The following is a 12,257-nucleotide window of genomic DNA, read 5'->3' as shown; positions in this document are numbered from 1 at the left end:
AAAATCTTACCATTCCAGTATCCGAATCATGCTCGTTATCCGGAGACTCTTGAGATGAAATTTCCCATTCTTTTCTGAAATTTGAATGTGAAAAAAAAATAATTTGGCCAGAAAAATTTTTGGGAAATTTTCTTTGAAAATTTGAATTTCCCGCCAAAACATTCTGTAAATTGTAATCTCCCGCCAACACTTTTTTTTAGAAAATTTGAATTTCCCGCCAAAAAAAAAACCCGCAAACCCCTTACCTATATGGCTTGACAACCTCCTCATCCCTAATCGGTGAGTGTGTCCGGGCACTGGTCGACGAACTCGTCGAGGATATCGATTTTTTAGGCCGTGACGTCACATTAATCGTGGCGGCGCGGTGTGGTACGTGACTAGCCTCCTGAGAAACCGACCGGCTTCTCCCGATAAACGCCTTCTTCACAGATGACAAAATCCCGCCGCCATATGAGTTGGATGACGATGACGTGGTGGCAGCACTTTCGCCACCTGATGACGTGGATTCTAGTAGTGGTGTGGCATAGAACTCGGCACGCTCGCGTAGAGTTGCGTGGAGCCCGTCGAGCAACGAGCTTCTGGTACGCTCGGCAAGTTTGGCGAACTTTGAGCTCTTGTAAGCAGCGTTCTCGGCATTGATTAGCTTGGTGAGCAGGAAATTTCTGAAATCTTGGCCTCGCTTGAAAATCGATGGGGTTGGCAGGGTTGGGCCGAAAAATGGGACGTCATCACGGGCGGCCACGGAGACTCGGTACCTGACACGGTCGGTCAGGGCGTCGATTGGTTGGACCTATAACATTGAAATTTGCGTTTGCCACGTTGAGAGCTTTTAAAAATGTACCCACAAGCCTATGTTTGAAAATAATACGTTTTCGGCCTATTTCAGGGCCTAAATTGGCTTGAAATGGCCTGAGTTGAGATGCTCTTGAATTTGAAATTGGTGAACTTGAAATCAATTTTATTTTAAAAAACAACGGTTTTCAAAAATGAGGGCGACTTGAAACGGCCTGAAACGGCCTGAAACGGCCTGAAACAGCCCAAACGGCCAAGAATAACCATTTCTCCAAAAACTAGGCTTGTAGGTACTTATTTTGAAGCTAATAAGCTGTCAATTTCGAATTTGTTACTAAAAACCTTGGAAAATCAACTTCTAGCCGAAATTTCACGTTTTTCCCCAAAATTTCATCAATCTCTGAAAACGCACCACAACATAGGCGTGCAAAAAGTTTGATGCAATCATATCAGGAGCAAATGGAGTATTAGCCTCCTGAAAGATGATTGCCACAATATCATTTCCAATATGCCGTTTTCTTTGAAGCTGCTGGGCGTCTCCAATAGTATACGGTAGCATTGTTGACACGTGGAACATGATCTCACGATTTTTGAATTCACTGAATACGGACTGATGGCCCGTTTGGTTGTGGGCCGTGTCAAGGCCTCCGCGGTATTTCTGAAATTTAGAAAAATTATAGATTTTTTCGTCATGTCCATTTTGTGGGTGGGGCCTAAGTGACAGCAAAATATGCTTTTTTTTTTGACAAAAAATTTATAAAAAATGTTCTGGAAAAAAGAGCCATTTTGTGGGCGGAGCCTTATTCGACTCCCTTTTTGTAAATTTCAAATTAAATAGTTTACTCGTTATTAGCAAAATTTTGATTAAAAAAATATGAAAAATTTTTGAAAATTTTAGCTTGAAATTATGTTTTCAAATTATTCGTAAAAAATAACAAAATCTAGGCCATTTTGTGGGCGGGGTTTATCAAACCACGCCTATTTTTGTATGGTGCTGAGCTTATAAAAAGTAATTTTCCTTCCCGTTTTCAGTCGAAAATTGAACGTTTTGCTGAAAATACAAAAAAAAAAACTTTTGTGGGCATGGTCTCCTAAGCTCCGCCCCTTTTCTTACTTTTCACGAATGGAAAAGTTAGACAACTTGATGAGAAACTGTGGTTTTGTGACCCAATTTTTTGGGATAAATAATTGTCATTGTGTGGGCGGAGTCGGTGAAGCCCCGCCCATTTGTGGGCGGAGTCTGTAACCACAAAACATATTCTTCAAAAAATTTTAATTTTGAGGAAGAATTTTTTTTCGAAACTTCTTTGTCGATTTTTTTTTTGAATTTTTGGAGTTTTAGAAACCAATGCCATTTTGTGGGCGGAGATTAAATTTCTAGAGATCAAACTTGCCGCTCAATTTGCCTACCTGAAAGCCATTCAACTGCACAGAATCGCCAATCATCGACAAAAACTCGTCAAAAGCCGGGCTCCCGTGTGGATTTCCGAAAAGTTGCTCCTCAGTCGTCTGTCCGCCTTTTTGATAGATAACTCCAAATTTATAGGTATTCGTGAGCACATGCTCATCATACTGTACAATAAGCTCAGAACCACCGGGGAATGCCACCGGAGAGAACTGCTCAGTGGTGATCTCCTCGCAGAGCAGCTTAGCCATCCGGGAAGCCGATGGGCGGTCGGCTAGTGCGGTAGCTGACACAATTTCATGGATGGTACCTTTACGGGTACGGAGAATGATACGGAAATGGTCACAGGAGGAGATGACTTCTGTGCGGACGCTAAGGACCAGTGGGCCTACGATTGGGTCGTTGGCGAAGAAGTCGTGGTGCTCCTGAAAAATTTTACGTCGAAGTTATGGCAATTTTGATTGAAAATTTGAATTTGTCGTAAAAAATGGTTTTCAACATGTACCCACAAGACTATGTTTTGAAAACTACTCATTTTAGGCATTTTTAGGCCGTTTCAGGCCGATCTAGGCTGTTACTAGGCCTGAAATTTTGTATTGTCTTTTTATATGTGATCAGATGATAGATACCAGCATATTTGATTTTTGAATCCATTTTCAACAAATCTAATTAAACAAGGCCGTTTCAGGCCGTTTTAGGTCGCTTCAGGCCTCAGTTAGACTGAAAATCTATTTCTTTAGAATATAGGCTTGTGGGTATGTTTCTGAAAGCTCTCGGTTTCAACAATGCGAATATTGACAAAAATAATACGTTACTACTAGGCCCTGTGCAAAATTGTCACAAAATTGGAAATAAAATTTGGTCGATTTTTGAAAACCTAGCACTTCTAGGCTCAAAACTCAAATGCAACAAATATAAGTCAAAAATTCAAAATTACTATGTTATAGGCTTTTATTCAAGTACCCACAAGCCTATGTTTCTAGAAATAGTTATTTCAAGCCCTTACAGGCCGATTTAAGCCGTGCACAAACCTGGAAAACGATATTGCTAAAAACAAGGCTAGTGGGCTGCTTTACTGTCGTTTTTTGTAACATTAACCGTGCGAATCAAAAAAAGGCCGATTCAGGCCGTTTCAGGCCGCCTACAAGCCAAAACTTTTTTTTTGGAATATAGGCTTGTGGGTACTTTTCTGAAAGCTCTCCATGCGTAGAATTCAAAAAACCTACTCTTCCAAAGAAATGTCGGCGATAACAATGACTAGTCTCGTCGGTTTCCAGCTTGAATCTGGCACAACTGTTCACATTCATATTATTGACTTGATCATCCATATGGTGCTGTTGATTGACTCCATCCATCCAAAATCCATTTGATGGTAGCACTATTTGTGGATATGGGCCCACTTTTGTTAGGACCTGGAAAAATGGAAGTTTTGGAAATTTTTTGAGAATTTTAGAGAATTTTTTGAATGGAATACTACAAGTTTTTGCCAATTTCTAACACAAAAAATACCAAAAAATTCCTTGAAAACTCGTTTTTTTTCTCGTTTTTTTCTCACGAAAAGCAAACATTTCCATGAGTACTACTAGGTACTATTTACTTTTTCGTAGTGTGAGAATTTGTGCAAATACTAGAGAGCAAAAGTGACCACATATGTACCTCATTCATAATATTCCTGGTCAATTGATTGTGTACGGCGGATCCGTTGGTTTTTTGATGAGTTTGCTCATTTTGGTGACCGGAAGTTGGGTTGTGAGTCTGGAAAAATGAAGGTTAAGGGGATTTTCGAGGTTTTCTAAGTGGTTTTGTGGGATTTGAAGTCATTTTTCTCAATTTTCAGTATTTTTTTCAAAATCAGTATGCTTGGTTACCCGTATTCCCAAATTTTCAGCCTTCTAGCTCAAATTTTGGCGAATTGGCTGAGTAGCGACCCAGTTAATCACGGAGTTTTGTCAGGTTTAATGGAAAATTGCTGAGAACTTTGGAGCTGCTGTAAAACTTTGCGTAGATTACAAAAATCGGTGCAAAGTATAAGAATTTTAAGTTGTAACAATATTGGATCCTGAACTTTTTGTACTATATGTATACTAGGAGCAAAAATCATTTTTTAAATTGAAATGAATTTTTTAAATAAATTTTCTGAATTCAGCACAAAAAAACTGACACCATACATGAATTTGGATTCTAGCTCAATTTTTGGAGAATTAACTGAGTAGCGGCTCAGTGTGATACGGAGTTTGCTCAATTTCAGAGTTTTCAGGCTGAAAATTTTAGGATAAGTGTGACAAAATTCGCTGATTATGGTGAGAGACAGAAAAATTTCAGTTTTTGGTGAATTGACTGAGTAGCGACTCAGTTTAGTTTTCTCAATTTCAGAGTTTTTCGGCAGAAAATTATATTGCTCAACCTATCTCTATAAAAATTGACAAAAATCAGTACAAAAATGCAGCACAAATTTAAGTCTAAGCCTAGGCCTAGGCCAAAGCCTAAGCCTAAACATAATCCTAAGCCTAAACCTAAGCCTAAGCGCATAAGCCTATGCATAAGCCTAAACCTAAGCCTAAGCCTAAGCCTAAGCAGAAGCTAAAATAGCTTAAACTTCAAATTGGCTGAATAGCGACTCAGTTTCAGCCCCCCAAAACCGATCCCTCCTTACAAATCCAGAAATCTCATGCAACGAGACCGTCGACGAAATAAGCGTGGGCGGTCCAACAACTCCCAAATTTTTGAATTTCGCGGGCCTCCCCACGGCCGCCTTCTTGGCCATCAGGCCCTGAATCAACTCCAGCGGACCCTTCGAGTGCCGTCTATTCGACTTGATAATCCCTGGCAGAGACTCCGTAGAAGTCGTCCTCCATCGTATCGCCTGTGATGACGTGGCATGCTTCATGTTCTCCATAGCCATCAGAAGCTTATCAGCAGCCATCACCTTGAACTCATCCTCCTTGTTAAGCTCAATACAAGAAGCCCGGCGGGATTTTAGGCTTGAAAAATCGGAGCATTTATCATTTTCCGACGCCGTGGAGGAGTCTGAAGAGGTGCTGCCAGTGGATCTCAGATTGTATTGTGACGTGGCATGCCGCAACGGAGCCAGCCTCCGAATCACGGGCGGTAGATGACGTGGCAACTCGTCTAGATCATCCTCGGACTCGGATGAGTCTATAAAGTGGAGCATTCGTCTAGTTGAAGCTAGACGTCTTGGGCTACAACTGATAGGAGATTGAGCTTGAAATATCGAGAAATAATCGGGAGACGGAAGCATTTTTTCCAGGGGAAAAATGGATAGAAATGGTCAAAAAATGGGGAGAATGATGGGGGAGATGGTTTTGAACAAATAATAGGAAATGGATGCGCCCTAAATGTGTATGTATGTATATGTTTGTATATATATTTGTATGTTTTGAGAGGTGTGGAAGAGTGAATGAAAAATGATGAAACGAACACATGAATGCACTTTAGGCAAAGAGAAAAAGTTCGGAGAAGTGGCGGGAATATTGGCTGAGTAGCAACTTAAGTCCAGGAGTAGGTGTTGGCTAAGGCTGAGGCGTAGGCTTAGGCCTAGGCTAAGATTCAGGCTCAAGTTTAGGTCTAGGCTTAGACATAGGCATAGGATTAGGCTTAGGTTTAGGTTTAGATTTGAGATTGGGCATAGTCGCTGAAATATTGGCTGAGTAGCGACTCAAAAAGTTTGACTCAGGCATAGGCTTTAATTTAAGCTTAAACACAGTTTAGGCTCAAGATAAGTCTTATGCTTAGGCTTATACTTAGGCTTAGGCTTAGGATGATGCTCAGGCTTCGGATTCGGCTTAGGATTAGGCTCAGGTTTGGGCTTTGCCTTAGGCTTCGGCTTAGGCGTAGGGTTGAGATTGGGCTTAGGCTTAGACTTAGGCTTGAGCTTAGGCTTAGACTTAGGCTCATGCTACGGCTTCTGCTTAGGCTTAGGCTTAAGACTTAGACTTAGGCTTGAATTTTAGCTCCATTTTTATACGGAGTTCTGCCAATTTTTATGAGGATAGGTTGAAAATTTTGTTGTAGCTTTATAAAGTGGCGAGATACTTTTTTAAAAATATTAAGATGTGATCTACAAAAAATGCGGGAATTTCCTGTGGAGGAAAATGTGACGTCAGCACGCTCTCAACCATACAAAATCTGTTGAGAAGTCTGCTCCACATTAAATTCCCGCATTTTTGGTAGATCACACCGAAATGGGACACTTTGACACCACATGTGAAAAAAAAGTTTCATGGCAATTAAGAAAACTCCGCATCACAGTGTTTATCGAGTCGCTACTCAGCGAAAGTTAGAGAAAGTTAAAGTAGAACCCCTAAAACTCATGCTGAATTTGAATTTCACATTGAAAATTGCTAAAAATTCCAGTTCATTTATACGACCGTAAACTAATTAAAAACTTGGGCGAATAGGTAAAATTTGGTTCTAAATCTGATTTTCACATTTTAAATTTAGAAAATACAGCTCCAAAAGCCCCTAAAATCAATAAAAACTCCAAACTCACAAGGGAAGTCTTTGAGGGGGTCCGTAGATTTGGGGTTCTCATGCTAAAATTCCTACAGAAGAGTGTTAGTTATGATCTCTCCAAAAAATTTAGCTGCCCCGGTCAAGTTTCAGCAAAGTTATGACGTTTTGAAATTTCAGTTAAAAACACCATTGAAATCCACTGTCTAGCCATGCAGTCCACGCAAATCTCAGCTTGCGTGACCACCGAAAATGTGACACCCACCACATTGAGTTGAAAAATGTCCTCGGTGGCCGAGTTGGGAGTGCGCGCGTCTGATAAGATTTAAGCTTTGGTTCGATTCCTTCTATTTTTGAAATATTTTTGTAAGTTGAATAAAGTTGTAAAACAACTCATTCAAACATTTTTGCGCATTTTTAAAGTGATTTTATTCTTATTCGGGAACCTAGAATCATTGTCCGCACTTTTTGGAAATTTTTATTTTTTTCATTTTTGCTCAAAATTTCTTGATCAACTCCAAGCAAAAAATTCAAAAAATTTCATTTTTCTAAACAATTATGAAATTGCTATGTTGTTGTTCAGAAATGTATGAAACGTACATTACACAAGTTTTAACTCTCTATTCGCAAGTAAACCGTCGAAATGATCTACATCTCACGAACTTTGTGCAAAATATTTAGCCAACTTTGAAGTTGCATAACTTCGTTGAGATAAATTATTTTGAAAAATGATCAACTAACAAAATGTTTGTTGAATAATAGTGAACAAAGTTTTAGTTATAAACTTTTTGATACAAAAATATTTCAAAAATAGAAGGAATCGAACCAAAGCTTAAATCTTATCAGACGCGCGCACTCCCAACTCGGCCACCGAGGACATTTTTCAACTCAATGTGGTGGGTGTCACATTTTCGGTGGTCACGCAAGCTGAGATTTGCGTGGACTGCATGGCTAGACAGTGGATTTCAATGGTGTTTTTAACTGAAATTTCAAAACGTCATAACTTTGCTGAAACTTGACCGGGGCAGCTAAATTTTTTGGAGAGATCATAACTAACACTCTTCTGTAGGAATTTTAGCATGAGAACCCCAAATCTACGGACCCCCTCAAAGACTTCCCTTGTCAGTAGGTTTGACACCAACTAATAAATCATTTTTCCGTCTCCAACCTGGGAGGACGCCGTAACGGAAGAGTAGCTAAACGTCTTGAGAAGAAAAATTTTCGTCCCTCGTTTTTAGTATGAGACGGGATAATTGGCAGAAACTGGTCAGGTGTCTCTGGGTCATTAGGACCCCACAGGCCAACCAACAAAAAAGTGAAATCTGTAATTGGTCAGAAAATAGTGGGGTAAATGGTCGAAGAACTGGGTGTTTAAAGGGGGACAATGGCAGATTTTGGTCTAGAAATTTGACCTTTTTGAGTAAAAATTAGGGTATGGTGGGGTTAAAGGTAAATTGGTGAGTTTTAAGAAAAACAAATTTTTTTTCCAAAAAAAAAAATTTCAGATTTTTTATTCTGGATTTTCTATTCAAATCTAAAACAAAAGAATCGGAAATTTGAGAACACTTGTTTCACTTTTTTTCGTGTTTTTTTCCTATTTTTCTCCTACTTTTTTGGTGGCTTCCAGTAGTCATGGAACCCCTCAACCTCACCCCACCCCGCTTTTGCAAAAGAATGGAAATCCCTCAGAAAGTTAGGCTTTACACTATTTCAAAGTAAAATTGATTGAATTTTAATGAAAATTTTGAAATCTTCATCAAATTCTACCCCTTGGCATCAATTTTCAAAAAATTTCCGTTAAAATTGACAAGACTCCGTATCACAGTGATGAACTGAGTCGCTACTCAGCCAATTTCTTAAAATTTGAGCTAAAAAGCTGAAATTTTTGGATACTATTGTATTTTTGTGCGGTGAGTTCAGTAAAAACAATCAAAATACTAAAAAATTATAAATATTCTTATAAAATTGTCAGATTTTTAGAAAATTTCCAAAAAAATTGCATTTGAAGTTGCTACTCAGCCAATTCACCTGAAAATTGAGCTAGAGCTCTGAAATTTTAGGACCCACTGTTTTCAAGTACGGTGATTACAGTGCTTATAACGAAAATTGTGAAAAATTCAAAAATCTAGTGAAAACTGGCATTTTAAAGTCCAAAACGGAGGCAAAATTAAAAAAAAAATCCACACATTTCTGTATATGAAAAATGTTGTCTAATTACAAACCGTACGAGGGAATGTGTAGGGTAAGTTACAAGGACATTTATGACTACTAAATTAGAGCCCTCCTCAGGTCCTTGGGGGCCCCCCAAGGACCCCCAACTGACCTTCAGGAAAGTGAGTCTAAGAGAGGGAGGGGGAGATTGGATTTTGGATATAATTAGCTGGTTGTTTTAGAGATTTAAATGTGTTTTTGCTGAAAAAAACTTTATTTCGATATATTTTTAGGTTAAAAATTGAATTCTACATTAAAAATTACACTTAACTCTAACTTTTCAGGTTGGCATTTCAATTTTGAAATAATTGGCTGAGTAGCGACTCAGTTAACCATTGTGATACGGAGAACTACTAAATTGAACAAAATTGTAAGGTTAAATTAAAGTTCAGCACGGAAAGTTACCCCAATGCAAAAGTTTTCAGCTCTATAGTTTTACTTCAACAAGTTTTTGGTATATTGGCTGCGTAGCGGCTCAATGTTAGCTGAAACTATAATTTTCTAGAGTTTTAATTGTAAAATTTGAATTCAGAATTTTATGTTGCATCTATCCCCAAATTTTGAGCCTTCTTGTTAAATTTTGAGAAAATTGGCTGCGTAGCGGCTCAGCTAACCATTGTGATACGGATTTGATCTAATTTTTGGCAATTTTACTTTAAAAAAATTAGCAATAGGTTTAAAAACTTCTTCAAATCATATTTTTAACACAAAAAAACTTAGAAAATTTGGTTTTTGATTTATTGCGCCAAATTTTTAATAATAATTGACTGAGTAGCGACTTTAGTTTTTGATACGGAGTTTTGTCAAAAATTGTGCAAAAATCCTAAAAAATTACGCCTAGGAGTAAAAACAGACGCTGATTCTTAATTTTGAACTAAAAATCGTAAAAAATCAAGTTTCCCGGCTCAAAATTTGATGAATTGGCTGAGTAGCGACTTATCACTGCAGTTTTTGATTCTGCTGCTAAGAATGTGAAATTTTTGAAGAAAAATGATTCAAATTTTTATGTGAAACATCCAGTTTGGCTCAAAATGTCAAAAATTGAGCAGCTTCTTCGAGGCGGCGAGTGGCTCAAAAAGAAGAAGAAAACGGAGGAGGAGGGGGGCTCAATTTGATGGGGGAGCCTATGTTTTATATTTTGGAAACAGAAAATATATGTCAGAAATGATGAAAAAGATGGGGGAAAGATAGATATATCTATATTTGAATATGGATAAGAAAAAAAATGTATACATAAAAGTTGGTGGGAAATTTGAAAAAAAAATTTGGAAAAAAAATTTCAAAAATTTTTTTTCCCGAATTTTTAAGAATACTATAATTTTTAACTAATTGTATTTTTAATTCAGCACATTTTGTACCCTTTTTCTAGGCATTTTCAGCCTTCTAGCTTATTATTTGGCGAATTGGCTGAGTAGCGACCCAGCTAATCACTAACCACGTGATACGGAGTATATTCAAAAATCTAGTTAAAATTCCAAAAAAAAAACTTCTAGACGTAAAAAAGTGCGAATAATTCAAATTTTTAAATGAAAACCTGCCAAAATCAAGTATAAACCCTCAACAATGAGATTTTACAAAAAGAATCAGATATTTTTCATTTCAAGTGTACATATATATTGGCAGTTGTAATAGATATGAGTGATGAAACAACCGGTTTTGAATTGGAATTTGGATGTAATATATGAAAATGAAAAAGGAAAAGGAAAAGAGAGAGAGGAATTTGCATATTATGTTTTTTTGTACTTTTTGTATAGCGGAAATTTGGGAAAATTTTCGGATTTTGGTAAACTCAATAGACTAGACGATGTATCAAAAACCAGATGCATTTTTTTCAAAATTTCATTAAAACTGGCACATTTCAGCACTCAAATACCTAGTTTTTGGGCTTCTAGCTCAATTTTTGGTAAATTGGCTGAGTAGCGACTTAAAGCTAGGTGTGATACAGAGTTTAGTCAATAATTGAGCTAAAAACCTGAAAATTTTGGCACATATGTAAAATTCAATAATAGTTTTAAACTAAAAAAAAAATAACCAAAATTTCAGCTGAAATTCCTGTTATTGGTAAATTGGCTGAGTAGCGACCCAATAGCTACGTGTGATACGGAGTTTTGTCAAAACTCAAGCTAATTGAGTCGAAATTGCAGAAGTACCGTAGAATTAGATGATTATTCCAAAATTGTACAGAACATCAACTAAAAGTCCAATTTTTTCGCCAAAACTTGAACAATTGGCTGAGTAGCGACTTTAAAACTTTAGTTGTGATACTGAACTTCAGAAAAATAAGTCTTTCAGTAAAATAGCCCAAAAATTCACAAAATTCCAAGTATAAATATCTATAAAACTGCTTCTTTCCTAGTAGATACCACTAGAACAGCTGCACCCACCCGAGCTCTATAAAGGAGAGCTCATTAAATTCCGAGACTGGTGGTGCTGGGTGGAAAATAAAACGAGTAATTATTATGGAAGAGCCCTCAGTATAATTTTAATGCGAGAAAAGGGCAATTTCAGAAAAAAATTTGAAGTTTTTTGAGAATTTAACGAGAAAATTGGCAAATTTGCTGAGTAGCGGCTCAGGTAGTGATACGGAGAACTAGTAAATTTTGCAAAATTTCAAGGTCATAATTGAATTCAGCATGAAAAGTTACCCCAAGGCAAAAGTTTTCAGCTCTACAGTTCTACTTCAATAAGTTTTTGGTAAATTCGCTGAGTAGCGGCTCGGTTAACCACTGTGAAACGGAGTTTTCTCAAAATTTGGATTTTCTAAAGTTTTTTACTATAAAATTCAAATTCAGCACCTCAATTGACATGTGTACCGGCATTTTGAGCCCTCTAGCTCAATTTTTGATAAATTCGCTGCGTAGCGGCTCAGTTAACCACTGCGATACGGAGTGTTGCCAATTTCAGTTTTAAGCTAAAATAAAACACTACTAACGCTGAATTTTAGTTTTTGCCAAAAAAAAATCGCGAAAAAACCAGTTTTCCTGCTGAAATTGGAGAATTGGCTGAGTAGCGACTTAGTGATTCGGATTTTTGCCAGTTTTAGTGCTAAACTCCTAAAAAATTACTGGAATATGTAAAAAACTATGGGAAATTAGAAAATTTTAGTTAAAATACGTTTTGAACAGTTTAAAAGCTTCAAAATAAGCAGGGAAGTTGATGGGGGGCTCTAAAGGGTAGGCATGGGCTCATATTCAGAGGAGGTGCTCCACAATTAGAGAGACCTTTAGAGAATCGAGGATTATGCCAAAACTATACAAAAGTGTGAATAAGACGACAAAAAAGTGAGAAAAAAAACGGAGGGGGATCATCAAGAGGTGGTGCTTCGGGGGGAGAAGCTCTCCAAAAACCTGGCAAGCTTTGGAGCGAGAGAGTACAGTAA

The 12,257-nt window shown here is 37.6% G+C and overlaps 1 protein-coding gene across 6 annotated transcripts in view; it reads right to left on the bottom strand.

Moving 5' to 3' along the window:
* Positions 1-12,257, bottom strand: part of F53A10.2 (Rap-GAP domain-containing protein) — a gene marked incomplete at both ends in the record, with an annotated part of 33,409 nt that overhangs the window by 1,063 nt on the left and 20,089 nt on the right. For 3 of the 6 annotated variants that reach the window (NM_001393000.1, NM_001393001.1, NM_001322701.3), the window contains 6 exons: positions 11-74; positions 246-790; positions 1,205-1,450; positions 2,203-2,622; positions 3,424-3,609; positions 3,854-3,952. In NM_001393000.1, coding sequence (NP_001379965.1) covers positions 11-74; positions 246-790; positions 1,205-1,450; positions 2,203-2,622; positions 3,424-3,609; positions 3,854-3,952 — 1,560 coding nt within the window. Of the gene's footprint in view, positions 1-10; positions 75-245; positions 791-1,204; positions 1,451-2,202; positions 2,623-3,423; positions 3,610-3,853; positions 3,953-4,850; positions 5,370-12,257 lie in introns of those variants that run through there. The other 3 variants (NM_001027019.3, NM_001322702.3, NM_001322703.3) reach the window with 3 other exon arrangements.

Source organism: Caenorhabditis elegans, chromosome II, assembly GCF_000002985.6.
Source record: "Caenorhabditis elegans chromosome II".
In the NCBI taxonomy this organism is placed as follows: domain Eukaryota; kingdom Metazoa; phylum Nematoda; class Chromadorea; order Rhabditida; family Rhabditidae; genus Caenorhabditis; species Caenorhabditis elegans.
The sequence above is the reverse complement of the archived record's forward strand: the minus strand, read 5'-3'. Positions and strand labels throughout refer to the sequence as shown.